This window comes from Panthera onca, chromosome B4 (assembly GCF_046562875.1).
Source record: "Panthera onca isolate mPanOnc1 chromosome B4, mPanOnc1 haplotype 2, whole genome shotgun sequence".
Taxonomy (NCBI): Eukaryota; Metazoa; Chordata; class Mammalia; order Carnivora; family Felidae; genus Panthera; species Panthera onca.
The window spans coordinates 83392292-83419370 of NC_138345.1; the positions used below are offsets into that span (position 1 = coordinate 83392292).

Below are 27079 nucleotides of genomic sequence, written 5' to 3' on the forward strand. Positions count from 1 at the left end.
TGGCTTCCGTCACCGCCTTCCGGCTGCCGTAGAGGATCAAAGCACATTGGACTCCACTCGTAAACTACCCCTCCCGCTCTCCCACCAAAAAAGTGCCACTCTAGCACAGCCTCTGCGGCCTCCCCATCTCTCTGATATTGTTTTCCTGTTTCCTGGTGTGGCATGATGGGAGAAGTAGTTTACTTTCTGTGAGCGGCGTGCAGGGAATGCCTCGGTTCAGAACTTCATTTCCCGGCGTGCGTCGCGGTGGACGCTCAACCCGCAGGCCGGAGGCCGGTTCCGGTTGCATCAGCGTGGGATTCACGGCGAAATGAGACTGTTCGTGAGCGAGGGCGCCCCGGGGAGCTTACCCGTGCTGGCCGCCGCGGGCAGGGCCCAGGGCAGAGAGGAGCTGCTTATCAGCACCGTAGGCCCCGAAGGTAGTCGGACTGGCTGGTGCTGGTGGGCGGTGGATGAGGGGGGCGGAACCGAAACACACCCAACACCCATCCAGCAGTTGTCTTCCCCAAACCTCCATCCCCCATCACGCACTCCCGTCAGCCTCCTCCCCCATTATCCTCGGTCAGCCCACTTCTCTTCTCCCAGTCACGTCTTTCATTAGTCGCTTCCCTCGATTACTTTCAGTATACCCCTTTCCTCACCTCTAGTCTCCCCCCTTCTTCTCCCAGTACCCAGCGTCACTCAAGTGAACCTCTTCCCCATTCCAACTTTCTCCCGCACTTATCAGGCATCTCCCATCCCCCACATCCTCTCTAGTTATTCATCACAACCCCTCAGGCACCCCTTTGTCATTTTTAGGAGACCTTGCTCTCCTCTCCTAAAATACGCAGACAACAAACACACGGACTCCTTCGTTTTACCTCTTCCCAGCCATCTGTTTGGGCGACTCTTAATAGCGGTTCTCTTGTCAGTTTTCCCAGTTCTCTTAATTTTGTTCTCCCGCTCTTCTCTTAGATCATTCTCAGTTACTGTCCGTTGTTCCAGTGTTTGGCTGCAGCACTGTCCCAATACCACCACCCCTCTGCAATGCCCATCTGTTGCCTCCAGCTGGCGGTCCCAGCTGAACACCTGCTAGTCTGTCCAGCTCATTCAGGACCCACCCCCTTTCAGTGGTCCTATCCAGAAAACTTTCCAGTGTCTTTTCCCCCCTTTTCCCTGAACAATGCGAAGTTGTCCATCTAAGTTGACGGAGTTTTTTTTTTTTTTCTTTTCCTTGTTTTTTTCACTCATTTTTCTCTTCTGCATCAGAGTGTGTGGTCCCGTTCCTGACCCGGCCTAAGGTCCCTGTTTTACAACTGGATAGTGGCAACTACCTCTTCTCCACTAGTGCAATCTGCCGGTCAGTATCGGTCCTTAAGGCAGGAAGGTGGCTGAATAAAGTCGGGGCTTACTGTCCCCTGTGTGACTTTATTTGCCACCACTGTTTCACTATGGGGTGAGAAATGGGCTGGACAGATGGGCCTTTCTAGTTCTACCTTCTGTCGCTCTCTCTGGGCAGATACTTCTTTTTGTTATCTGGCTGGGAGCAAGATGACCTCACCAACCAGTGGCTGGAGTGGGAAGCTACAGAACTGCAGGTGGGACTGAGATATGGGGGGTGGCAGGCAGGCCCTTGCTCTACATACCCATCCTGACCTGCCTCTCCCACATTTTAGCCAGCCTTGTCTGCTGCCCTGTACTATTTAGTGGTCCAAGGCAAGAAGGGGGAAGATGTTCTTGGCCCAGTCCGGAGAGCCCTGACACACATTGACCACAGCTTGAGTCGTCGGAGCTGTCCTTTCCTGGCTGGGGTGAGTTGGGCTTTGAGATAGGGATCAGGGAAAGCTGTATGATAAAAGAATTAAGAAGGAAGGCTATATCCAGAGTGCAAAACCTAGCACTGCCCCTTGTTAGCAGTGTAACCTAGAAAAATCACCAGACTCTCTAATCCTCAGTTTTTCCTCATCTTTGAAATGGGGTAATGTTAGTAGCCACCTCATTGGATTATTGTGAGGATTAAGTGAGGTAACTTAAAGTGCTTAACAGAGTGCTTGATGCGTAGTCACAAAGTGCTTAGGGAATGTTAGACGTTATTGTATACCTTGGGAAGAAACTGAGTATTTTACCTGTGGACCTTTTTCTTTTCTCAACGAAGGAGACGGAATCTCTAGCTGACATTGTTTTGTGGGGAGCGCTATACCCATTACTTCAAGACCCAGCCTACCTCCCTGGTGAGAACTGTGCATATCACTTCACGCCCAGCCCCAACCCAGGAGGTTGGTGTAGGGAGTACAGAATGGGCAATAAAATACTGAGGATCCGCTTTGAGGCATAGCTTGACAGGGCAGCCATAGCAGAAAGATGGCTGAGGGAACTGGGGAAGATAACTGGAGAAACTTCCTGAAGAGAGGGAGGAGGTCCACCTTTGCCTCTCCATTCCGGGTCTTGCTGATTGATTCCCTTTTTTTCTCCCTTCTCCACAGAAGAGTTGGGTGCCCTGCACAGCTGGTTCCAGACACTGAGTTCTCAGGAGCCATGTCAGAGAGCTGCAGAGACTGTGCTGAAGCAGCAGGGTGTCCTGGCCCTCCGGCCCTACCTCCAAAAGCAGCCCCTCCCTAGCTCCTTTGAGGGGAGGGCTGTCAGCAATGAGCCTGAGGTTTGGAACAGAGCAGTGGGGTCCCCACAGAGCTTCAGTACTTGGGGGTGGAGGTGGCTTGGAGAGGGACTTTGACCATGGCCATTATTAACTCTTTCCTTTGTTGGAGAGCAAGGAAGGAGTTTCTTTAGTCTTTGGGCCCCCTCACCTGGTGAGGGATTGTATCCACTCTTTACAGGAGGAAGAACTGGCTACTCTGTCTGAGGAGGAGATTGCCATGGCTGTAACTGCTTGGGAGAAGGGCCTGGGAAGCTTACCCCCACTTCGGCCACAGCAGAATCCTGTGTGAGTAGGCACAGATGAGTGGGGCTTGGTTTCTTTCTTACTTTTTTTTTTTTTTTTTAATGTTTATTTTGGAGAGAGAGGGAGAGACAGAGCATGAGTGGGAGAGGGGTAGAGAGAGAGGGAGACACAGAATCCGAAGCAGGCTCCAGCCTCCGAGCTGTCAGCACAGAGCCCGATGCGGAGCTTGAACTCACGGACCACAAGATCGTGATCTGAGCTGAAGTCAGATGCTTAACCGGCAGAGCCACCTAGGCACCCCGAGTGGGGCTTGGTTTCTTAAAGGGAGATTACCGATAGAGCCAATATCTGTTTGCCAGGTCCCCTTTGCTGGCCTCTTTAATGGTCATCTTTTCCTTTGGCACTTTGTACCTCTCGCTGCACTGATCCAGTTACCAGTTACATAAGAGAATGTAACCAGTCACCAGTTACATAATAGAATGCAACCCCCCTGAGGGTAGAGCCCCAGACATACTCACCTTTATGTTTGCTACAGTAGTAAGCACACTCATAATGAGAGAGAAGTCACACTGACACAATGAGGAGCAGCACACAGTGTGTTTATAGTGCTTAGGGGCTTGGGATACAAGGATGACGGGGCGGAAGGTGGTTGTCTTGAAGGAAGGCTTCCCCGAAGGAGTTGATTTCTAAGTGGGATTTCAGAGAAAATTATGGTATGCAGTTAATAGGGAGCAAAGTCAATGACTGCAAGAGAAATCAGGGTTTTGTTTTTGTTTTTGTTTTTGTTTTTTTTTCTTAAGGAAATGAGCTATAAAACTTTCTGGGAAGTAGTTGCAACATCTAACTGGATGTGTATATCAGCTGGGAAGAAAGGGTGAGGTTAACCAGAGGAATCATTTGAGTCTTTGTTAATAGTGGAAACCATGGGAATCCAAGGGGCGCCTGGCTGGCTCAGTCAGAGCGTTCAATGCTCAGTAGAGTGTTCAACTCTTGATCTCGGGGTCGTGAGTTCAAGCCCCATGTTGGGCGTGGAGCCTACTTAAAAAAAAAAAAAAATAGGAAAGAAACCGTGGGAATCCTGAGTTCTCAGGATGCCCAAAGTTGAAGGACATGGTAAAAGTGGGAGCCAGGGAGTATAGGTTGAGAATGGTTGGAAAGGTGAAAGGAGCCCTGGTGAGGGGTCAGTGCCAAGGAGGGGGGGTGGGTACCCAATGTGTGCAGCTGAGCTATCAGGTGATGAAGCATAGAGAGGAGTGGATTGAATGACTTCAGACAGCAGATTACGTGCCACGACTAAGCATGCACCTGAAATAGTGTGGGGGGAGGGTGGCTATGAAGGCAGTAGCTGATGCCTGCTGATTTGAGTAGGGCTGCAAGGAAATAACTGACATGAGTTAGGGACGGGAGAGTAGGGGGTATGGGAGAACTTGGGAAGACATGAAGATGGGGTGGCAGGCTGTGAGCATTTCAGACAGTGACTGGAGGTAATGCTTCCATGACACCTGGGTAGGAGAGGACACGACAGTGCTGAGAAGGGATGCTTGGGTAGTGTCGAAGTCTGGGGGGTGTAGTGGTTGACAGAGCCAGAGAAAGTTTTGTCGATACCCAGCAAGTTGGAGCCTGAGAATGAGCGGCTGGAAAAGAAGCAGTTATGATAGTAAAGGCGGACAGAGGTCAGTGTGGAATGCAGCTCTTTAAGAGCAGTACCTGGGCTTGCTCACTGTGGCAGGGCCCTACACTTGCAACTGTAGGGGGTCTTGTGGCTTTTGGGGGAATTCATGATGCTGTGGGTTCGTGTGGGGAAGACTTCAGATGTACCTGAGTCTGTGACAATAGAACAGATCCGTGTGGGTGTTCTGTGCCCTGTTGGTCCCTCTTGACCCTTGCTTCTCCCCCATGAACTGTTCTTTTCCTCCTTCCCTACTAGGTTGCCTGTGGCTGGGGAAAGGAATGTGCTCATCACCAGTGCCCTCCCTTACGTCAACAATGTCCCCCACCTTGGAAACATCATTGGTTGCGTGCTCAGTGCTGATGTCTTTGCCAGGTGGAGCCAGCTGCAGGGGAAGGGACCTCCTAAGGGAGCAGTGGGCCCAAGCGAATAGAATGCCTCGAGTAGAGAGGATCCTGGGGACATGGGAGGGTCTGGGACGGGGCCCCTGTAATCCCCATATCCCCTTCCAGGTACTCCCGCCTCCGCCAGTGGAACACCCTCTATCTGTGTGGGACAGATGAGTATGGTACAGCGACAGAGACCAAGGCTATGGAGGAGGGCCTGACCCCCCAGGAGATCTGTGACAAGTACCACGCCATCCATGCCAACATCTATCGCTGGTTTAATATCTCATTTGATATTTTTGGTCGTACCACCACTCCACAGCAGACCAAGTAGGTTTCCTCTAATCAGGCAGAAATAGAAGGTGGATACTGGGGCTGGGGGCAATGAAAATATCCTGGAGACTGAAGGAACCGGAAGTGCTGTTTAGGCATCCCTCTCAAACTTAGGATCTGAATATTGCCCTGAAATGTATCCCAAGCGTGGGGATTCAGTGGTTGAAGAGGCCTGACCAGGGCTGAAGAAGCAGCCAAGGATGGGAAGAGATAGGACTTAGGCTTAAAGGAAGTTTCTGCCTTCCCTCTGCCGCCTCTCTGCTCTTCCCTGGCTGCTGTTGAGTTTTAGGACCTTCCCTTCCACTCCTATGTTGGTTTATAGCAAATATACTCATTCTTCCTCTGCCTGACACGCATCCTTACAAAAACTGTATAGTAGACAGGTCGGTAGCTTAATAGTGTTCAGCAGTTTAGCAGTTGGACTGATTAATTTTCACTTCAGGACATATCGAAAAAGAGTATAGTCCTATCCTTTTAGAGATTTTTGTTAGCAAAGAGCACAAAACTGTTAAGTTTATATTTGACAAACATAAGTTCGGAAGTGTTGAGGGAGGGACTGTGTGGGGAGTAAGGGATATATGAGGGGTCTGGGCTCATCCAGTAAAACTCCCTGAAATTGACTAGATGGCCTTGGCCTTGAGGGGCCTTCTGCCCGATTTCTTCGGCACTGGGACTGATTTGGGGCCTGGGTGCAGTGACAGGACGGAGGGGTGCACCACTTCCTCTGACTTCCTCTGATCCGGCCCTCCCCTGTCCCTGATTCACTTTGCCAGAATCACTCAGGACATCTTCCAGCGGTTGTTGACCCGAGGTTTTGTGTTCCAAGATACTGTGGAGCAGCTGCGGTGTGAGCACTGCGCCCGCTTCCTGGCTGACCGCTTTGTGGAAGGTGTGTGTCCCTTCTGTGGCTACGAAGAGGCCCGAGGTGACCAGTGTGACAAGTGTGGCAAGCTCATCAATGCCATTGAGCTCAAGGTGAGAGGAGGGTCTCATGGAAGCCCAGAAGGGGAGACAGTCTGTATTATTCAGGGATTCCCAGGCTTGTCCCATTCAGGATTTTTATTTTAGCATTCAGGACCTTTCGTCGGTGTCTCTTTTTGCCCCAGCTCATTGTTTGGTTCATTGGACGTTTACTGAGCATTTACTACATGCTGAGCATTGTGCTAGGGAAGAGACAGGATGAGTGTATGCTTCCCTACCTTTGTTCCTGCTTCAGATCACCTGATCTGCATGTGTGTAGTTCTTTCTCTCTTCTGTAAACACGTGTTCTTTTCTCCACGTTTACTCATGTGTTAGTTTATTCATTTATTTATACAACCCCTGTGTTTTGAGCTCTTGTGATAGGGTGGTCACTGGGAACTGCTGGGGATGTAGCACTGAGTAAGACAGATCTTTGTGTAGTGCAGGGAGGAGACCAGCACTAGGGACAAGTACATGATAAACTGCCAGGAGGATGTGACAGTGGCCTCTGGGTAAAGATTTTAGCCAGGTGATCGGGGAAGACCTCTCAGACGAGGTAACACTCCTGAACTGAGAGTTTAACTGAAGAATGAAAAGGAGCAAGCTGGGCGATGAGGGGTTGAGAGTGTTCCAGGCAGAACGAGCAGGAAATGCAAAGGCACAAGGCAGCAAGCAGCTGAAAAGGCAGAATGGAGAAGGCCAGTGTAGCTGTAGCACAGTGACAGGGAAGGGGGATTAAGGGGGGGTCAGAGAGGTCAGCGGTGACCAGATTACCAGGGCCGGGTAAGCCATGTGGGAGCTGAATGGTAGGCTGCTCCTTGGAAAATGGATGGGAGGGAAGCAAGAGAGAAAGTGGGGAGACCGGTTTGGAGGCCAGAATGGTAACTCAGAAATGGGATGCTGGTAGGTTGGTTTAGGTTAGTAACAGCAGAAATGGGGAGAAAAAAAGGATTCGAGATAGGTTTTGGAGGTAGACTGTACTGGATAGATGAATTCTGGGTGAGGGGAAGTCAAGGAAACGATGACTTGGAAGTTTTTGGCTTGAGCAGCTTTGGTAGACAGTAGTGCCATCTACAAACGTGGGCAGGCTTGGTTGAAGGGCAGGAGTTCCGGTGGAGGGCAGTGAGACTGTTGGGTTTGTCCAGTTTGCGGTGCCTGTTAAACACCCATGTAGAAGTGGTAGGTAGGCGGCTGCAGATAGGCGTGTAGAGCTCAGGACAGAGGTCCTGAGAGAGTTCTAATGGCTCACCTTTAGAAGCCCAGATCGGGACGCCTAGCTGGCTCAGTTGGTAGAGCATGCAAAGTCTCAGGGTCACGAGTTCAGGCCCCACGTTGGGCGTGGAGTGTACTCAGACAAGAAAAGAGTCGAAAGCTCAGTTCTAACCTCACTAGGAAGCTTTCATTGATTAGCCCCACCTGACTGTTTAGTCCTCTAATCATCACTCACCAGTGTTTGCATAGTTAGTTTGTGCCACAAATATTTCTTGACATTTTGCTTTGGAAAGGTCCGCACTCCCTAACTTGATTGTAACTTCCTCAGGGAGAGGAACTGTGTATCTGTGCCCCTTCTTTCCCTCACACAGCTGCATACAGTGCAGTGCTCTCTACCTAGCCTGTGCTCAGAGAATGCTTTTTCCTTATTTATTTATTTATTAAAGATTTTATTGATTGGTTGATTTTTAATTTTTTAAAAATCTTTATTTATTTTTGAGAGACAGAGTGTGAGCAGGGGAGGGGCAGACACAGACTCTGAAGCAGGCTCCAGGCCCTGAGCTGTCAGCACAGAGCCCGACACGGGTCTCAAACTCACGAACCGTGAGATCATGACCTGAGCCAAAGTCGGACGCTCAACCGACTGAGCCGCCCAGGCACCCCTAGATTTTATTTTTAAGTAATCTCTACACCCACCGTGGGGCTTGAATTCACAACCCTGAGATTAGGAGTTGCGTGCTCTGCTGACCGAGCCAGGCAGTCGCCCCTGTTTTTTCCTGTTCTTTGGAGTGATAGGACAGAGTCGTGAAACTCTCAGTAACCAATGTTATGCTGTGTAAACTTGAGTCTTCAATTTCTCAGAAGGCCAAGTAAGCATGGAGCTAAGTGAGATGGCAGACTGGGGAGCTCATCCCTTTGTGCCTCACGCCTTGCCTGCACAGCTCCCCCTGGCCTGTGGTCCAGATCCTGATTATCCCACCTTGCATCACGCCTTCCCTTCAATTTCCCTTCACAGAAGCCTCAGTGTAAAGTCTGCCGGTCGTGCCCTGTGGTGAAATCCTCTCAGCACCTGTTCCTGGACCTGCCTAAGGTAAGTGGGCCTTTCCCTCAAGCTATGGATCTCCCATCCATATTTCAGTTTTGTCAGTTTTCCAGTAATATCCTTTACAGCATAATTTTTCCTTTAGTATGGAATCTAGTTCAGGATCATGTATTCCATTTAGTTTTTCTCTCTTTGGTTTCCTTTTATCTGAAACAGTTCCTCAGCCTTTGTCTTTTATGACATTAACAGTTTTTAAGACTGCAGTCTCTAATCACCTCCCCACCCCAAGTAGACTATTCCTCATTTTGGATTTGGCTATTTTGCCATGATGAAATAAATTCAGGTTCTGCGTCCTCAGTTGTAATACTATATAAATGATATCGTGTCCTTTCCGGAGGCACCTGATAGCCATCTCCCCCTCATTGGTGATGTTGATTTTGTCTGGTCAAGATGTTATTCAGTGTCTCCATTGTACAATTAACATTTCCCCCCTTGCAGCTTATAAGCAGTCTGTGGGAGTATACACAAAATCGTTCCATTCTGCCTTCCTGCCAGCAAAGTGTGTGCCTATTTCCCCATAGCCTCACCAATAGACTGTGTCGTCAGGCTTCAGAAGCTATGGTATTTATGTGGGTAAATCACATAAACCATCCCTTCCAACGGATTTATCTGTTTTTCTGCTTACAAAAGTGAAATAAGCTTATTTCTAAAATTTCAGGTAGAAATACGGTACAAAACTAGATGTGTTCTCCATAATTCCATCTGAGAATAAAGCACTGATACATATTTTCCTTCAAAATTTTGTCTGAGCTTCTGTGTGTTGTTACTTATTTTTATTATGATAGGATTGTATATTGTTGTTTTGCAGTTTGCTTCATTTAATATATCTCAGAGGTCTTTACACGTCAGTACATGCGGATCTAACTCCCTCTTTAATGGCCTTGCAAGTATTTCATTGTAATGATATATCATATTTCCATAACTCTACTGAACCGTGGGAGTTAGTTTCAATTTTTTTGCTATGATGAACAGTGTACTTCTTTATATACGTATCCATATGCTTATGTGTATTTCTATTGAAATAATTCCTAGCAGTGGAATTGCTATGTCACAGTCACGAGTCTTTTAATTGTATATTGCCAGACTACTCCAGAGAGGTCATACCTGTTTATCTTCATGCGAACCATGTATGAGACTGTCCTAAATCAGCCCTCTTTCTCTGCCATCTCAGCTGGAAAAACGACTGGAGGAATGGTTGGGGAAGACATTGCCTGGCAGTGACTGGACACCCAATGCCCGGTTCATCATTCGTTCTTGGCTTCGAGATGGCCTCAAGCCCCGCTGCATAACCCGAGACCTCAAATGGGGAACCCCTGTACCCTTAGAAGGTTTTGAGGACAAGGTAAAAAGCCTATGCTTTGTTCATATGTCATATTATTCTGCCTTGGGTTTGAGACCCTGGACTAGCAGAATAGACTGTTGATTATGTCTTGCTTCAGTCAGAGACTGGGTTAGGGAAGTTTTCCAGTGTTCGTTCATCCTATTGTATCTCTCTCCTCCTGGCCCTTCAGGTATTCTATGTCTGGTTTGATGCCACTATTGGCTATGTGTCCATCACAGCCAATTATACAGACCAGTGGGAGAGATGGTGGAAGAACCCAGAACAAGTGAGCAGCTCTTGGTTAGCCTGTCTATGGGGAGGGTGTGTGCATATGTGTGTTGAGGTGGTTAGAATTGGGTACCTGGTCTTTCTTGGGCCTTTGAAGACGGTCTCAGGAGCTTTGTCTCCCAACTGTATTTTGTAGGTGAACCTTTATCAGTTCATGGCCAAAGACAATGTTCCCTTCCACGGCTTAGTCTTTCCTTGTTCAGCCTTAGGAGCTGAGGACAACTATACCTTGGTCAACCACCTCATTGCTACAGGTACCCTGGAAAACTGAAGATGGGGATGTTGCTAGGGAATGAGGGCTGAGGCAGTATTTGGAAGAAGATCTTGGAGAGGTTCTAGATCTTGAGTTAGGAGTTGAGATGAAATAGGAATACTTAGAAGATGAGAACTCAACCCAGAAGAAAGCAGAAGTCTGAAGCTAAAATTTTGTAATGGGTAGAAGCGAAGGGGAAAAAGTAGAATGGAGAGGAAGAGATCTCCAAGTTCTGTGCAGGCCAGCTATTCAAGGAGAAGTGTAACTAGTCATTCACAATTGAGGTTGAGGGAGAGGAGAGAAGAGTTAGTGGGTCAGAGAGGGAAAGGTGCGATTTGAACAGATGGTTCTCATTCTCCTCTGTCCAGAGTACCTGAATTACGAGGATGGGAAATTCTCCAAGAGCCGGGGTGTAGGAGTGTTTGGTGACATGGCCCAGGACACAGGGATCCCTGCTGACATCTGGCGCTTCTATCTGCTATACATTCGGCCTGAGGGCCAGGACAGTGCCTTCTCCTGGACAGACATGTTGCTCAAGAATAATTCTGAACTGCTTAACAACCTGGGCAACTTCATCAACAGGTGGGACTCAGTGGGGGGGGGGGGGGGGGTCGGTCAGAGTCAGCAGATGAGCTGGGGGTGGGGTGGGGCGCTGGCTAGCTCTGCTGCACTCGGTAGGAGACATTGGAAATGTGTTTTCTCCCAGCAAAAAAGTGTACTTACAGATCATTGGAAAAATTTGGCTAAAGAAGGGGGTTATCTTAGGGTAGGGGTAGGAGATGTTTGCCGTACTTTTTGGGGTTTTTGTTACTTTAGGCTCACATTCCATGATTGGTCTCTGTCTCAGCTATTCCGCAATCTAAAGAAGTATACTCTGTGGCTACCCATCCTTTCAGATTTGGTTGTTAACTGCACTTCACAGATAGTCTCTACTAGAGTATTGGATAGCAAGTAACAGATTTCAACTTGGTTATTCTGAGTATTGATTTCTTAAAAATAAAATGAGGTTGCTTGACTTTATCAGGTTCTTAGGGGAGAGAGAGAACAAGACATTTTTTTTTCTTTTTTTGAGGGGGGCGAGGGGCAGAAGGAGAGAGAGAATCTTAAACAGGTTCCACAGTGAGCTCAGAGCCCCAAGCGGGGCTCAGTCTCCAAACTGTGAGATCATGGTCCGAGCCGAAATCAAGAGATGGACGCCTAACCGACTGAGCCACCCAGATGCCCCAAGGAATGAATTTTTAAGCTTTGCCTTGAGGGCTGCCAGGAGGTGTCAATTCTGAGAGAATGGAGAATTATGAAAATCAGGTCAAATTTCTACAAGGACATTGGGCAGTAATTCCTTTTCTCTTCCTTCTCCTTCCTTACTCCCATGAAGAGCTGGAATGTTTGTGTCTAAGTTTTTTGGGGGCTGTGTCCCCGAGATGGTGCTTACTCCTGATGATCGGCGCCTGCTGGCCCATGTCACTCTGGAGCTCCAGCACTATCACCAGCTGCTAGAGAAGGTTCGGTAAGTAACCTGCACCTCTGCCTCATCTCAGTAATCTGCTGGCATGTTGAGAGCCCCATACTGGTCCCTCTGGGACTTTCCACTTCAGTTTGCCTCCTCCCTTCCCAGGATCCGGGAGGCCTTACGCAGTATCCTCACCATCTCTCGCCATGGCAACCAATACATTCAGGTGAATGAGCCTTGGAAGCGGATTAAAGGCAGCGAGGCTGACAGGTAAGTTTGTGGAATAACGTGGGGGATAGGCTGGGTCCTTCTGGAAATTCTGACTAATATCTCTTCCCCAGGCAGCGGGCGGGGACAGTGACAGGCTTGGCGGTGAATATAGCTGCCTTGCTGTCCGTCATGCTCCAGCCTTACATGCCCACGGTTAGTGCCACCATCCAGGCCCAGCTGCAGCTTCCAGCTCCAGCTTGCAGCATCCTCCTCACAAACTTCCTATGTACCTTACCAGCAGGACACCAGATTGGCACGGTAGGTCTCTCAGGGCTGGAGAAGCCAGCCTCTTAAAACCCCTACCTTTGCTATGCAGCCTTTGGGGAGGGGTCAGAGAACTTTGGACATAGGCCTCTTACAGCTGTTCTCTGAACCCCCTCCCCACTCCTCCCCACTCCGCACTCAGGCTTGTTTCTGATATAAAGTATCAGCTCAAGAGCTCCATGTTATCTGTAGCCCACATATCATCATTGTTCTTCGTGCCAGAACCCAGTACCTGGCATGTAAAACTAATTGGTATACAGTCCATGTAGAGTAGATGTTTGAAGAAACACCATGGTCACCTGGTCTCCATAATGCTAACAGGAGGGATAAAGTTCACCTGTACACCCTTGTGTCAATCTGGCATCCTTAAAGAGTTTAAATAGTCTTGGACTTTATTAATATTTTGGGCTTTCCTAGTGAATGGCAGTGCTTTTTCTGGATTCTTTATTGAAATCAGCAGGTACATGCTCATTTGTTTCTTCTGTAACATTTAGAGCTCCTGAGTATCAGTGATGGATTAGAGAGGCCCTCTAGGCCTCTTAGAGAATCCTCTGTAATCTGGTAGCGTTTATACGTAATCAGTGAATGATTACGTACCTCTCTTCACAGGTCAGTCCCTTATTCCAAAAATTGGAAAATGACCAGATTGAAAGTTTGAGACAGCGCTTTGGCGGGGGCCAGGTGAGAAAGCTAAAGACTGTGCTGTCACCCAGCAAGAGCCATGGTGTCCTCTCCTTGTCCCCGAGTAGTCCTCACTCATTACTCTTTCCACCTTTTGACCCTGCTGCTTCCTTACTTATAGTTTTTCTTTCCTGTCTTAGCTGGAAGAGTCCTTGGAGTTAAAGGTAATCCCATTCCTCTGAGATGTTCTGTAAAGCTTGAGGTCGAGGGATATTTATTGAGCAGGTGATAACTTTGTTGTTGTTCTCTAGGCAAAAGCACCCCCCAAGCCAGCAGTTGTAGAGGCTATGGCAACAGCTGGACCACAGCAGATACAAGTGCTGACAGATGAAGTGACCAAACAGGTACGCAGCCTAAACCCTGTGGGAGACTGGACAAGCTGAATCCTAAATAGGTTCCTTCTGGTCTCACTGTTCTTTCCCCACCTGCTCTCCTTTTAGGGCAACATTGTGCGAGAACTAAAAGCACAAAAAGCAGACAAGAACCAGGTTGCCGCAGAGGTGGCTAAACTCTTGGATCTGAAGAAACAGTTGGCTCTAGCTGAGGGGAAACCCCTCGAAACCCCTAAAGGCAAGAAGAAAAAGTGAAAGTGAGAGCGTGGCTCATAGGAAGTCACTTTAATGGATATGGACAGTAATAAATAAATGTACAATCTCTATATACATGCTGAGACCCTTTCCTGTTGTCTACCCCAAGCTTTCCCCCTACTGAATAGATGGGGTCGAGGGTCACATCATTTGGCACTGATGAGAAGATGGTCAGCAGCCACTTCCACGAAAGGTAGGTAATAGCCTGAGGGGGGAAGTGATGGTTCCAACCGTTCACGCTTTGTGCAGATTAACCATTCGGTCAATCAGAGCTCGGCGAGTCGCCTCCACTTCCCTGGTCAGGCGCTCGATTTCCTGCTTGAGCCGTTCATTCTCTTCAGCTAGCTGTGCCACTTTTCTCTCATTCTGTTGTTCTTTCTCCTTCATGCGTTGCTTTCCAGCTCCAGCTAGGGACTGGCCACTCTGTTTCCGCTTCCTGGGTCTTTCTTGGTCTTCCTCTTCTTCCTCCTGAGCCAGGGAGCTCTGAATGGAATCAGGAGAGCGAGGGCTCTGGGAGGTGTTCGTGACCTCTGCTGGTCCTGGCTCCTCAGTTAGCCAAGCCAGAGAGGCAGGGTCAAGAGTGGTAAAAGTTTTTGATTCTTCCTTCAAGGGAATGAGGAAAGATAGAATAGATATTAGTTAAGAAGGGAAGGGCAAGACCCTCCCACCACCCTCCAGCTTCAGGCCTAGCATTCTCACCTCGTTTCCAGGGGGTGAAACATAGGTAGCCCCATTTTCATCTGAGGACAGCACCTCCTGCAGGTCCTCATACCAGGCTTCCAGCTCCCAGCTGGACAGTGTCCCGAAGGAAAAAGGCAATGACTCGGCTGCCATCTCTGCAGTTTGATCAGGCTCTGGAAAAGTACATACTCAGGATGTGGAGGTCAGGGGTAGGAGTGGAATAAGCTCCACAAAGCAGTTAAACAGTCTATACCCCAGGACGGCAAACTGGCCTGCTACCTGTTTGCAGATAAAGATTTATTGGAACATAACTACATCCATTTACTTACATATTGCTTATGGCTGCTTTCATGTTACGACAGCGGAGACCTCGACATTCAAAATATTTACTGGTTGGCCCTTTAAAAAGTTTTCCAATTGGTCTATACTGACGTTCCTTCCTTGCTTTTGCCCAGCATATGAAGAAGCAAGGATCTGGAATATACATTCTTAGGCGATCCTAGTAAAAGTCCTCCGCCTCCCTGGGGGAACTTGTTGGTAGTTTCCAGGGGCAATTATCAGACCATCTGTGTTCCTTTCTCCTCCTGTGTGGGGAGTCCTTTGGGTGAGTCTAACCTTGATGGGGACTGAGGTTTGGTAAGACAAACCAATTATCTTTGTTGGGACTGACTGCTCACTCAGCCAGCTTTCAATTAGGACATGCTCTAAGAATAGTGATTTGGTCACCTAGTTAGGGGAAGGCCAGGAGGATGGATTTAGCCTGTCAGCAAATGTTTGCTCAGATTCAAACCCTCCTCTCCTGTCTTCTTTAGGTGCTTTCATAACTTGTTAGGACTCCCAGTACAGTGACCCTAAGCAGCACCTCTTAGGAATTGGTTTTGGGAAAGGTTGGTTAAGTTTACCTGCTCTCAGGTATGGTGATGTATGAAGATACACTTCCTTCTGGAACACTGTAGGGATCAAAGACAGATGTTAGTCATTTTTTGGAAGGGAGAGAGGTAGCTTCTTTTATCTCCAGCCTCCTATTGGTGTTTCCTCATTTCCTGTCTTACAGGGTACAGTCAATGGTCCCTGCAGCCATTTCCAAGGACAGAAGACAGCCTTTATTTTTAGTTGCTGACATTAGTAGTCCTGATTACATAATAGAAAAGTCACGGCCAACTCTACTTTCTCTAAATTCAAACCTGCCAGGGTAAGGAACAAATCAAGTGGTATTCTCCTAATTCCATTCCCACACTGACATCCTCCAAATGCACATTTCCAGTCTGGACCTCTAATGAGATCTCCAACTGTGCTATTTAACTGCTTACCTGAATCTCCTTTTGGATGTCTAAAAGGCATCTCAGACTTTTATATGTCCAAAGACAAATCCCTGCTCACCTTTCCCTTCCATGGTCTTCCCCATCTCAGTAAATGGCATCTCTACTTGCTTAAACCAAAAACCTCAGAATCGTCCTTGATTCCTCTCTCACACCCCACAATTCAAACCACCAGCAAAAATTTTTAACTCATTCTTCAAAATCCCGGAATCTAAATATTTCTCACCAACTCCATTGTTTCCAATCCAGACCAAGTTACTGTTATCTCTGTTGGATTACTGCAGGTCTCCCAGTTTCTGTCCTTGCTACCCCTCCCCAAGTCTGTTCACTATAGGCAGCCAGAGTGAGCCCTTTAAAACTTAAGCCAGGTGCTGTCATCCTGCTCAAAACCCCCCAATGACTTCCAATTTCATGAATATGAAAGGCGAAGGTCTTTAAAATGGCTAAAAAGGCCCCATACCATCTGTTCCTTCCCTGCCCTGGATTTCTAATTGGCCACTCTCCCTCTTGCTCACTCTAGTCCAGCCAAACTGGCTTCCTGTCCCACAAAGAGACTGCATGCTCCCACCTTAGGACCTCTGTTCTTGCTGTTCTTCTGGAAAGCTCTTCCTTCCACATATTTGCCTGGCTTACTGCCTTGCCTCTTTTTAGATCTTACATTTAGAAGTCACTTCAGTGAGAGAATCCCTAACCACCCAATGTAAAACTAACCCCCCCACCCTGAGCATTCTCTACTTTTCCATGCTTTAGTTTTCTCCATGGCACTTAACATATGTTTGTGGTATGCCTTTTCCCACTGAAATATCAGCTCTGTGAGAGCAGAGATTTTTTTTTTCTTGTTCACGGATATATCTGGGCCCCAAAATGCATGGCATGTAGCAGGTATGTGTTAAATATTTGTTAGGAATGAGTGGATAAATTCTTCCCAGTCTCTCACAGGGAAGGGAGGAGGAAGCCCAGAGGCAGAGCAGTAGCTGCCTGTCCCTGGGGACTGGAGGTGCAATATCACCCAGAGTGTTTCTCTTCAGGGCTGTCCTCCCTGGGGAACCCTCCTTGCCTTCCAGTGTGTGGGCTGCAGCTTTCATCAGCAGTGGAGCCCCAGGCCAGAGGGCTGCAGAGCCAAACAGGGGGCTGGCCTGATGCAATGGTTACACAGAGATTAGTATGGAGACAGGACAGAGGGAAAGAGGCAGGGACCAATCTCAGGGGAAAGACAGTATACTGGAGAGGTCCCAAATGGCTTCCCACACTTAAGAGGTCCAGGATGCTCTCTTGTGCGGGAGGCCCAGAGACTTCTGGGGGAATGTGAAAACCTATCTCCAATCCCTGTTGTCCATCGGTACCCCTCCTCCCAAAAGCCTTGAGTCAGTTTCCTTAAGGTTCAATTTTCTGTTAGGGCGCGGAATGGCTATCCTGTGGAGGATCCAGGAGCGCCGGCTACCGACGTGGCCACTCTGGCCCTGAGACGCTGGGGCTGAGAAGGATTGGGGGTGGGGTAGGGGTAGTGCTGCTGACCGTAAGGCGGTGGCAGAGGCGTGAGCCATGGTCACCCAGGCGTCTTAGCGTGGGGGAGTGTCCTGCTGCCTCGCCTCCCACCGTACAGGCCTAAAGAGGCCGGGGGTCAGCAACATAAAATAAATCTCCCGAGGGCATCCAGACCCCTTCGACCAAGAGCACAGAGCAGGGCCCACGCTCCGGGCAGGGGTGGGGTGACGCTATCGTCCGAAGGAAGAGAGGTCTGCAAGCACCACTCCCGAATAAAGGATTCTCCCCATCCCTCCCTCGGACTGTCACTAATTTCATCGAGGAGGGGGTGGGGCCACATCCTAAAAACAAATGCCTGACTCGGAGGGGACAACTGGTGTTCCCGAATTTCGGAAGGTAAAGGGTAGATAAGGGATCAGTACTCGCCTCTCTCCTCAGGTTCCGGCTCTGATTTTGGCTTTGCTGCTGCCACCCGCTCATCTTCAACATGATATGCTCTGTGCCTTAGACTCAAGCCTCTGACCTCGGTAGCTGGGAGCGCCGATCTTTTAATAAGGCCTTGCCCTCCTCTCAGGGGCGGATCCAGAAGCTTACCAATCAGGGCGCGGCACGCCGGTGCCGACCCCGCCTCATCCCTTACATCCGCCACTCAGAAGCTCCCGCGGCCCCGCCCCCATGGCTCCCTCCGGCTTGGGGGTAGACGTTGTGTTGGACCCGGAAGTGGCTTTGGGTCACGAGGCTTCGCGGAGGAGGTGAGTGAGTCATGCGCGCGCGCGGAGGGGAGAGCTGGAGGGGGAGGGGAGGAAAGGGGGGCGGGGATGATGCAATGTTTGGCAACCGGTGTCTTCGCGCGCACGCGCAGGGGACTACAAGGGTGGTGGGAGGTGCAGGGTAGGGGGGTGGTGTAGGGGAGAAGAGAGGGCGGGGCGCCAGGGCCCGGCTCCCAACGGCCCCAACGGCTATCAACCGTGGCTGCCCCCAGGCTGCCTGAGAAGCCTCACTGCAGCTTGTCTTCTTCAAGAGCTTTGATTCCGCCCACCTGGCATTAGCCCCTGTTTCACCTTCTCCATAAGAGACTCCCATTTTGCTTGGTCCCCTCCCAGTTAATGGACACAAGGCCTTTTAAACCAACCACTTTTGAAAATTCGCATTACAGGACTGCGTAACGTCTTCTCGAGTATTCTTAAAAAGGTCTTCTCTTTTAGCCCCCAACTCCCCCAGAAGAGGCCGAGGAACTTGAATACTTTTGCTTGTCATTTTCAGCTCCTTTCAGAAAAGCACCCTTAACTTTTATCTTTGTAAAGTTTCTGATGGGCCCCCAGCATGCCAGGATTCGTGTCCTTTGACCAGTCGAGCCGATTCTCACTGTTTTCCCTACTTATCATTCCCCCACGGTGCCCTGGCGCTCTTCACGAAAGCTCAAGACCCGCCCTTTTCACTGTACCAGATGCCCAAGTCCTGTGACTCCCTGCTGTGAGGAGCCTTGCACTAGCTTCCTGCCGCGGAGGTGCCTTGGGCTGCGTTAGAGCCTTTCGCCTAGGACATTGCATGCACTTGAGCGCACAACTGCTTTGGACTGGGTTGTCAGCAGCCCAGATTCTAGCCTCAGCTGCTCCTCACTTGCCCAGGGATCCCAGGCCAGTCACCTAAGTGTGTGCCTCAACCGTTCTTATTTGTAAATAAAAGATAATGAGTTGTGAAGGTAAATTGAGAGAACTATGAACTTGGAGGCAGCCTGAACAAAAGTGAAAAGCACCATTTAAAATGCGAAGTATTTTTCTTGTGCCATTAGGTAGAAAAAAGATGCCATGTGATGGCCGGTTACATATACTGTCATACCCTCGTGGGGGCAGCCAGGGTTCAGTAGAATCTGTCACAAGGTCGGTTGTGGCTGGAAGACAGGTATCGGTGGTGGTGTGACAGTGACAGGTCCTTGGCCAGGCCTGCGCTGCGTTGCTCCAGACCTCCATTTCCCCTTCTGTAAATGGGAGTGGGGGGGTGGTTTAGACCAGATGGTCTCTCCTGGCCCAAAGACATGACCAGGTTGTCAGTGACAGGCAAAGGTCATGTGACTTGACAGGCTGAGGTCGTGTTGTGACATGTTGACCTGGGGAGGCGGGTCAAGTCCCAGCACACTACCCGGGAAGCCTTTGGGGCGGGGCAGGGCAAGTCGCGACTTTCATCTTTTGGGGCTGGCCCCTCCCGGACCTGGCATTCCTGGCTCCCCCAACAGATTGTGGCTTTAGAAGGGGCCCCTCCCGGGGAGGGCTGGGATTGGCCACCAGTGGCCTGGGAAGAGGCTCAGATCCTTCCGCGGAGGGCGGGGGGGCCGCGTGGGGTGTTTGTTCTCTTGGGGATTAATGGGGGGTTGTGGGGGAGGGGTAGGCGCGCTCCCGCATGCGCACTGCGGCCCCTCCTGTTGGCTCGTCGTTGTCCGCTGGGCGGGGGCCCGGCCCCGCCCCTCTCCCGTCCGGGCAGCGGCGGCGGCGGCGGCGGCTGCGGCGGTGGCGGCGGCAGCGACGGCGGCGGCGGCACCAGCCTGCGCGGTGCCTTCTGGGAACGGAATCCCCAGGGCTGCCCCTGGCCCCCATGGCGCATGCGCGGGAGGCCGCTCGGTGATCCGCGGCGGCGGCGGCGGCGCTTCCTGCTAGGACCGGCCGGGGCCGTACCGGAGGCTCGGGCTCCACCGACCCTCCTCCCACTCCCTCCCACTCACCCTCTGGGCCGCGACTGCGCAGGGCGGGGCCGGCCGAACCATGGGCCGCGGTGAGTGCAGGGCCCGGCCCCCCCATCCCGCCCCTCCCCCTCCCCTCCCCTCCAGTCCCTACCCTCTGCCCCCTCCGCGTCCTCTCGGCCCCTTTCCTTGGCCTCATCCCCACTTCCCTACCCTCACCTGCCCCCGCCGTTTCTCCCTCTCACTGCTTGACTTTTTGCCTTCTTCACCTCCCTCCCCTCAGTGCTTCGCCCACCCTCCGCCCGCCCTCTCCCCAAGTTCCTTCCTACTTCGTGCGCCTTCCCCTCCTCCCCAAGCTGAGGGAAGCAGGCTGGGTGACAGGGCGCCTTGTTATGAGAGGGAAAGTTTAGAAGCCGCCAGTGTGGGGTGGGAGCGATGGTGAGTTTGGAGAGGATACTTGCAAGGTTTTTTTTGGGGGGGGGGGCCTCCCCACATATCAGAAGAAAATCCTTCTTAGAGCCAATTTGAAGCCAGTGGGGTAGGAGGTCCTGAAGCCCCTTGCCTTAGGCTTGGGGGGAAATCAGGAGCTTTTAAGTATCTTGGGAGAAGACAGAGCTATGGATCCAACCTTTCTTCAGAAGACCCAAATGAACTAGATCAGTGATTGTCTAATGAAACAGGCATGGAGGGGATCTGTTGGTACCACCCCAGCGGGCAGTTGGGCAATTGCCTGATGACCTGTGGGGCAATCTGCACTTTTTATGTGATCTTCCTGGGGAGTAGGGAACAGCAGGGGGCCAGACTCTCTGGGAAACTTCCTAGTGGCCTGGCATGGGAATTTGCCCATATTCCAGGATGAAGTCTTCTGTCTCTGATGGGACAAAGGGGGCTTGCCCTTTACGTCTAGTAATTGGGTTCTGATTTCTTGGTCCCTGGTAGTGGAGGCTTTGATCCTCTGGTTCCTCAGTCCTGTACACGGAAAGGATGGTTGTGGACTCAGCCAACAGAACCCTGAGATACGTGTGGGCACCTACCTCCTGTGGTTAAGGATCTTTCCCTTGAGAGTATCCTGAGCTTTGGTGCTCTTCTGAGTTGGGCAGATTCCCGACAGTCCTTTCTCTCTCCTGTGTTGCAGGTGTGGGCTAAGCCGGAGGCCCCGGCTTTAGACTGGACCCCACAATGTTTGCAGAGATGTTCAGGTAGCCATGGTGGGATGGCAGAGAGTTCTTCTTCATTTTCTCTCTCAGCTCTCTGAGGGTTTCTCCATACTCCTGAGTTCTCGGGTCTCCCCAGAATCTTTGCCTTCCTGGAGTACTCCCTCAGGTACCCAGCACAGTTTAATCCTCCTAATGCCCACATGGATGTCTGTTATCAGGCACGTGGGAGCTGATTACACACAATGAATGGGGGCAATGAGAGCAGTGGAGCAGACAGAGCTGGGGGCCCTGTGGCCACATCTGTCCCCATCGGCTGGCAGCGCTGTGTTCGAGAGGGTGCTGTGCTCTATATCAGGTATGGCTCCTCAGAGTTCCCACAGTTCTGTCCTCAGGCTGTTCGGTGCCTGAGTTTTCTTTCCCACCCCTCCTCTCAAAGCTCGCATCTCTGGTACCTACCCTATTGCTCTCTGTTCTTCTTTCCTCAGCCTTTTTGCTGTCTGTATCTGGCCCTTTAAATCTGTTTCTTTCTCTTTCCACATCCCTTATCCTCTGTCCTTCCCAGGAAGGTCTTTGATTAAAGAACTGTCCTTTTAGGCACGTTTCCTGATATGGTGTCAACTAACTTTATATCTCTGACCCTGTCGTCTGCCAGCCCAAGTGGCACAGAGCTGTCTTCCTTGGAGCAAACCCGGAGCTACCTCCTCAGCGATGGGACCTGCAAGTGCGGTCTGGAGTGTCCACTCAATGTCCCCAAGGTCAGAGTGGTGAGGGGTGCCAGAGAATACAGGGATACGCCAAGTGACCTACTGCAAATGACTGATCATGGTAGCTCTTCTCACAGATCTCACCCTCTCAGAGTCCCTGTCCGTGACTCCTGCCTTACAGGTTTTCAACTTTGACCCTTTGGCCCCGGTGACCCCGGGTGGGGCTGGGGTGGGGCCCGCATCAGAGGAGGACATGACCAAGCTGTGCAACCACCGGCGGAAAGCCGTTGCCATGGCAACTCTGTACCGAAGCATGGAGACCACCTGCTCACACTCTTCTCCTGGTGAGTTTTCTCCACTTTCCCGACAACTGGGGAAAACTTAAGGGCCTGGAAGAGGGATGGTGGGAGGAGCTCTATGAGAGGGAGTAAGGAGAAGGGTGGCACGGGGAGCTGCTTGTTGAGGGGAAGGTACAGGGAGGTTGGGGATCTATGGGAGATGGGATGGAGAAGATGAAAGAAAGTTGTTGGAAGGGGAGCCACAGGCTGACCCTTCATTTCTCATTCATTGCAGGAGAGGGAGCGAGCCCCCAAATGTTCCACACTGTGTCCCCAGGGCCCCCCGCTGCCCGCCCTCCCTGTCGAGTCCCTTCTACAACTCCACTTAATGGGGGTCCTGGCTCCCTTCCCCCAGAACCACCCTCCGTTCCACAGGCCTTCCCTCCTCTAGCAGGCCCTGGGGGGCTCTTCCCACCACCAAGGCTTCCTGACCCAGTCCCTTCTGGAGGCAGCAGCAGCCCCTGTTTCCTTCCAAGGGGCAATGCCCCCTCTCCAGCCCCACCGCCTCCACCTGCTATCAGCCTCAATGCTCCCTCCTACAACTGGGGAGCTGCCCTCCGAGCCAGCCTGGTGCCCCCTGACCTGGGCTCATCTCCAGCCCCCCATGCCTCCTCCTCACCACCTTCAGACCCTTCTCTTTTCCACTGTAGTGATGCCTTAACGCCCCCTCCTCTGCCCCCAAGCAATAATCTCCCTGGTCCCCCTGGCCCCCCTGGTCCTGCCACTCAGCCACCAGTGTCTTCAGCCACTATGCACCTGCCCCTGGTCTTGGGACCCCTGGGAGGGGCCCCCACGGTGGAGGGGCCTGGGGCACCCCCCTTCCTTGCTAGCAGCCTACTCTCTGCAGCGGCCAAGGCACAGCATCCCCCGCTCCCCCCTCCCAGCACTTTACAGGGCCGAAGGCCCCGTGCCCAGACACCCTCAGCTTCCCACTCCTCATCATCCCGTCCCTCTCAGCGTCGTCCCCGCAGACCCCCAACGGTATTGCGATTGCTAGAAGGGGGAGGCCCTCAAGCCCCTAGACGGAGCCGTCCTCGGGCCCCTGCTCCTGCCCCTCAACCCTTTCCTCTCCCTGAGCCATCCCAACCTATTCTCCCTTCTGTGCTGTCCCTGCTGGGACTACCCACCCCTGGCCCTTCCCATTCTGATGGAAGCTTTAACCTTTTGGGGTCAGATGCACACCTTCCTCCTCCCCCAACCCTCTCCTCAGGGAGCCCTCCCCAGCCCAGGCACCCTATCCCACCCTCCCTGCCTGGGACCACCAGTGGCAGCCTCAGCAGTGTGCCAGGTACGTGAGTGTGGTAGAGCCTTCCCCTTCTCTGGTGGATAAAGGCAGCCAAGGTATTTAGGGGAGCTTAGAGAGGTCTTGGGTGGTTTTCTGGGTCGGAGGCATGAGGGTTGGGTTCTTTGGACACTGGGAGAAACAAACACTCCTGTCTTGAGCTGAATTTTTCTTTTCCTTTGCAGGTGCCCCTGCCCCACCAGCTGCCTCCAAAGCCCCCCTTGTCCCCAGCCCTGTGCTTCAAAGCCCATCTGAAGGGCTTGGGATGGGGGCGGGCCCAGCCTGTCCTCTGCCTCCCCTGGCTGGTGGGGAGGCTTTCCCTTTCCCTAGTCCTGAGCAGGGCCTGGCGCTGAGTGGAGCCGGCTTCCCAGGGATGCTAGGGGCCTTGCCTCTCCCTCTGAGTCTGGGGCAACCTCCACCTTCTCCATTGCTCAGCCACAGTTTATTTGGCGTGCTGGCTGGGGGAGGGGGACAACCTCCCCCTGAGCCCTTGCTACCCCCACCCGGGGGACCTGGCCCTCCCCTAGCCCCAGGAGAACCTGAAGGGCCTTCACTTCTTGTGGCTTCCCTGCTTCCACCACCCCCCTCAGACCTTCTTCCACCCCCTTCTGCACCTCCTAGCAACCTCCTTGCCTCTTTCCTGCCCCTGTTGGCCCTGGGCCCCACAGCTGGGGATGGGGAGGGATCTGCAGAAGGAGCTGGGGGTCCAAGTGGGGAGACATTTTCAGGTTTGGGAGACCTGCCCCCCCTACTATTCCCCCCACTTTCAGCCCCCCCTACCCTCATAGCTTTAAATTCTGCGCTGCTGGCTGCCAGCCTGGATCCCCCCTCGGGGACACCCCCCCAGGTGAGGATAAGGGAGGAGTGGGTGGGACAGAACAAGAGGTAGAATCAGAAATGGGAGCTGGGAATCAAAGGCTTTCAGTTTCATGCCTGAGCTCTTCCTCAGGGCCTTTGGGGAGGGCTTAGTTCTTGGCTGGGGGTAGGATGGCTGCAAGAACTGGGTCTGTATTTAATAAGCGTGGCCTACTTCACGTGAGACTTCAGTGAGATCGTATATGTGAAAGTACTGTACGTTTGTTAAATACTTTACGCATATGGTGTTGTCATTCTTCTTTTTAGCCCTGTGTCCTGAGTGCCCCCCAACCTGGACCACCTACCTCCAGTGTCACCACGGCAACTACTGACCCGGGGGCCTCCTCTCTGGGCAAGGCCCCCTCCAACTCAGGGAGACCCCCCCAACTCCTTAGCCCTCTGCTGAGTGCCAGCCTGCTGGGTGAGCCTGAGGGAAAACTCTGGTGTGAAAGAGAAGAAAGGAACCAGTAAAAATTGGGAGTAGAGGCTGGATGAGTTGGGGAAGAGTTTTTGACCCTGGGGTTAAGCCTAAGATTAATAGGGTCTGTTCAGCCTAACTGGTTTGCCAAGGGAGACTCCTGACCTAACTCTTCAACAGGTGATCTGTCTTCGCTGACCAGCAGCCCTGGAACCCTCCCCAGCCTGTTGCAGCCTCCTGGCCCTCTTCTCTCTGGCCAGTTGGGGCTGCAGCTCCTCCCTGGGGGGGGAGCTCCTCCACCCCTCTCAGAGGCTTCTAGTCCCCTAGCCTGCCTGCTACAGAGTCTCCAGGTGAGCCTGTGGGCACGTGTGTATCAGGGACAGAATTTTTTCCCAAACTGGATGTGTGACTTTCTGAGTTACAGTAGCAGAGTAACCATATTTGGGACTAAGATTTTATTTTTTCGCCTGCAGATTCCTCCAGAGCAGCCAGAAGCCCCTTGTCTGCCCCCTCAGAGCCCCACCTCAGCCCTGGAACCGGAGCCTGCCCGGCCTCCCCTCAGTGCCTTAGCCCCACCCCACGGTTCTCCCGACCCCCCAGTCCCTGAGCTGCTCGCTGGGAGGGGGTCAGGGAAACGGGGCCGGAGGGGAGGAGGGGGACTTAGGGGCATTAATGGTGAGGCCAGGCCAGGCCGGGGCCGAAAGCCTGGTAGCCGGCGGGAGCCTGGCCGACTGGCCCTCAAGTGGGGGGCACGTGGTGGCTTCAATGGACAAATGGAACGGTCCCCAAGAAGGACCCATCACTGGCAGCATAATGGGGAGCTGGCTGAAGGGGGTGTTGAACCCAAGGATCCATCCCCTCCTGGACCCCATTCTGAGGACCTTAAGGTGAGTGCAGGGTGATGGAGGTCCGGGCTGAAGGGCTCTGAGGAAAGGCTGGGAACTTGGTTCCTTTTCCTAACTTTTCCTACACATACAGTCCATGTTTTCCCAGGTGCCCCCAGGGGTAGTCAGAAAGTCTCGTCGTGGCCGGAGGAGAAAATACAAGTGAGTGCTGGGCCTGCCACAGTCCTGGCCTTCTCCCACTTCTTGATGGGTTTATAGAAATGTCTAGAGTGGCTTGGCTTTCAATAAGGCTCATGTTTAAATATGAACAGGATATTATGCCTTTATTATCCAAAAGTAGAAAGCTTCCCACCCAAACTCTGAGCTTCACCTGGTGCTTGGGGAGGTATTCCTGATCATCTGTGCCCTTATTGCAGCCCTGCTCGGAACAGCAATAGCTCCCGCCAGGACGTTACCTTGGACCCCAGCCCCACAACCCGCGTAAGTGTGTGTCAGGGTTGCGGGGTGGGGGGGATGGGGGGAGGTTGTAAGGGACGAGGCAAGAGAAGAGGATTAGAGGGCATGGGGAGAAAATAAAAGACTTCCCAATACCTAGCTGTTTGATCACTTCTTTCAACTTCCCCTCTTGTATAGGCGGCTGTCCCTCTGCCTCCCCGGGCCCGCCCTGGCCGTCCTGCCAAAAACAAGAGGAGGAAACTGGCCCCTTAGCAGCCATACCTGGAGCTGGATCTGACCCTGACTGGGGAGAGCTGAGTGCTGAGCCTTGGGAGCCCCTGCCAGCCACCTGCACCTGTGGACAGTGGGTGGGGGCACTACTCCCCACTCAGAGCACAAATGCAACCCCTTCCCCTACAATCCCATCCTGAGCCATTGCAGGGGGTAGGGAAGCTCACCCCCTCCCCCCCAAAGCCATGTCACTGAAAAGGCCTGGGGGGGGTGGTATATGGCCCTCTCCCCACCAGGCTAAGGGGAACACCCCCTTCCCCAGGTCTTTTATTTGTTTAAGTTATTTTTGCACAAATGACTCTTTTATATTTAATTCGACTTCATTGCCTCCCTTCTTGAAGCCAGCAGGCTCAGTTTACAAACCTGTGAGCTACTGTTGGCTGCTGCCCTCCTTCCCAGTGAAAGGTACAAAGCAATAAGCATCATGCATTCCCCCCTCACCCCTCCAACACCCCTCTGCCTCTGGCTCAGGTTGCTCAAAGCACAGATCCCCTCTTACCCCTGTCCCCAGGTTTGAAACACATAGCCTCATTTCAAGGTGTAGCCAGCTTCCCTCTACTTTCCTCTGGGATATAAAAGGGGGTAAGGGGGCACAGAGAGCCCTCTGGGCCTCTCTTCCCACACACACTACACTGCCCCTTCTCCCCCCATCGAAACGCTCAGAGACGTTGTGATGATGCGACTGAGGATTATGCACCGTGGTCCAACCGGAGCGGCCAGCACGACCCGCTGTCCAGGGGCTGCCTCCTGCCTTTTCTTTTGTAAAGACAAGACCCTTGGGAGTTTTAATTCTGTTTTGTACTTGCCCTGTGGGGCCTCCACTGCTTTTCTATGGGAGACACTCTTAATTTAACAGATGAGAATATTTTGAAACTCTGGCTCTGACTCTGTACTCATTTTTTCCTTAATTGAAGAACACGTTACAATTTAAATCCTCTACT

At 51.8% G+C, this 27079-nt stretch overlaps 4 protein-coding genes across 13 annotated transcripts; 2 read left to right on the plus strand and 2 right to left on the minus strand.

Annotated features, from left to right (window-relative positions):
• The first annotated feature begins 189 nt into the window (after positions 1-189).
• On the plus strand, positions 190-13729 carry MARS1 (methionyl-tRNA synthetase 1). 2 transcript variants are annotated; one of them, XM_060657165.3, is made up of 22 exons: positions 190-419; positions 1249-1339; positions 1499-1577; positions 1656-1790; positions 2135-2210; positions 2463-2635; positions 2814-2920; positions 4806-4922; positions 5060-5263; positions 6040-6241; positions 8454-8528; positions 9712-9882; positions 10052-10147; positions 10286-10403; positions 10771-10984; positions 11778-11909; positions 12018-12122; positions 12194-12380; positions 12996-13067; positions 13208-13231; positions 13319-13411; positions 13508-13729. In XM_060657165.3, exons 1-22 carry the CDS (start codon positions 311-313, stop codon positions 13652-13654), a joined length of 2727 nt encoding a protein of 908 aa, XP_060513148.1. In that variant the 5' UTR covers positions 190-310; the 3' UTR covers positions 13655-13729. The 2 variants fall into 2 exon arrangements, with proteins under 2 accessions (XP_060513148.1, XP_060513149.1); XM_060657166.3 differs by lacking the exon at positions 13208-13231 and having other exon boundaries at positions 193-419.
• Positions 13670-14488, minus strand: DDIT3 (DNA damage inducible transcript 3). The gene is made up of 2 exons (XM_060657169.1): positions 14354-14488; positions 13670-14257 (listed from the first exon to the last, which is right to left on the minus strand). The coding sequence occupies exons 1-2, from the start codon at positions 14486-14488 to the stop codon at positions 13889-13891; spliced, it is 504 nt and encodes a 167-aa protein (XP_060513152.1). The 3' UTR covers positions 13670-13888.
• Positions 14353-17773, minus strand: LOC132694170 (DDIT3 upstream open reading frame protein). 2 transcript variants are annotated; one of them, XM_060657170.3, is made up of 3 exons: positions 17566-17773; positions 15238-15285; positions 14353-14508 (listed from the first exon to the last, which is right to left on the minus strand). In XM_060657170.3, exons 1-2 carry the CDS (start codon positions 17626-17628, stop codon positions 15244-15246), a joined length of 105 nt encoding a protein of 34 aa, XP_060513153.1. In that variant the 5' UTR covers positions 17629-17773; the 3' UTR covers positions 14353-14508; positions 15238-15243. The 2 variants fall into 2 exon arrangements, with proteins under 2 accessions (XP_060513153.1, XP_060513154.1); XM_060657171.3 differs by lacking the exon at positions 14353-14508 and adding an exon at positions 14515-14614 and having other exon boundaries at positions 17566-17635.
• A 44-nt stretch (positions 17774-17817) lies between these two features.
• Positions 17818-27016, plus strand: MBD6 (methyl-CpG binding domain protein 6). Of its 8 annotated transcripts, XR_013556744.2 has the most exons (15): positions 19591-19905; positions 20949-21012; positions 21189-21325; positions 21623-21725; positions 21856-22018; positions 22248-23300; positions 23480-24141; positions 24417-24570; positions 24748-24917; positions 25041-25454; positions 25546-25613; positions 25829-25892; positions 26046-26215; positions 26480-26543; positions 26802-27016. XR_013556744.2 is itself a non-coding variant. In XM_060657161.3 (13 exons), the coding sequence occupies exons 3-13, from the start codon at positions 21213-21215 to the stop codon at positions 26118-26120; spliced, it is 3039 nt and encodes a 1012-aa protein (XP_060513144.2). In that variant the 5' UTR covers positions 17818-17891; positions 20949-21012; positions 21189-21212; the 3' UTR covers positions 26121-27016. The 8 variants fall into 8 exon arrangements, 4 of the variants coding, with proteins under 4 accessions (XP_060513144.2, XP_060513143.2, XP_060513146.2 ...); XR_013556743.2 differs by having other exon boundaries at positions 26046-26543; XR_013556742.2 differs by having other exon boundaries at positions 26480-27016.
• The last annotated feature ends 63 nt before the right edge of the window (positions 27017-27079 follow it).

Excerpts from the sequence above, each read along its gene's own strand:
- MARS1 (XM_060657165.3), top strand. The coding sequence starts at position 311 with ATGAGACTGTTCGTGAGCGAGGGCGCCCCGGGGAGCTTACCCGTGCTG. Across the intron at positions 1,340-1,498 it reads TCCACTAGTGCAATCTGCCG|ATACTTCTTTTTGTTATCTG; the intron begins GTCAGTATCGGT and ends CTCTCTGGGCAG. Across the intron at positions 1,578-1,655 it reads GGGAAGCTACAGAACTGCAG|CCAGCCTTGTCTGCTGCCCT; the intron begins GTGGGACTGAGA and ends CCCACATTTTAG.
- DDIT3 (XM_060657169.1), bottom strand. The coding sequence starts at position 14,488 with ATGGCAGCCGAGTCATTGCCTTTTTCCTTCGGGACACTGTCCAGCTGG. Across the intron at positions 14,258-14,353 it reads TTTCACCCCCTGGAAACGAG|GAAGAATCAAAAACTTTTAC; the intron begins GTGAGAATGCTA and ends ATTCCCTTGAAG.
- LOC132694170 (XM_060657170.3), bottom strand. The coding sequence starts at position 17,628 with ATGTTGAAGATGAGCGGGTGGCAGCAGCAAAGCCAAAATCAGAGCCGG. Across the intron at positions 15,286-17,565 it reads GCCGGAACCTGAGGAGAGAG|TGTTCCAGAAGGAAGTGTAT; the intron begins GCGAGTACTGAT and ends TGATCCCTACAG.
- MBD6 (XM_060657161.3), top strand. The coding sequence starts at position 21,213 with ATGAATGGGGGCAATGAGAGCAGTGGAGCAGACAGAGCTGGGGGCCCT. Across the intron at positions 21,326-21,622 it reads GGTGCTGTGCTCTATATCAG|CCCAAGTGGCACAGAGCTGT; the intron begins GTATGGCTCCTC and ends GTCGTCTGCCAG. Across the intron at positions 21,726-21,855 it reads GTCCACTCAATGTCCCCAAG|GTTTTCAACTTTGACCCTTT; the intron begins GTCAGAGTGGTG and ends CCTGCCTTACAG.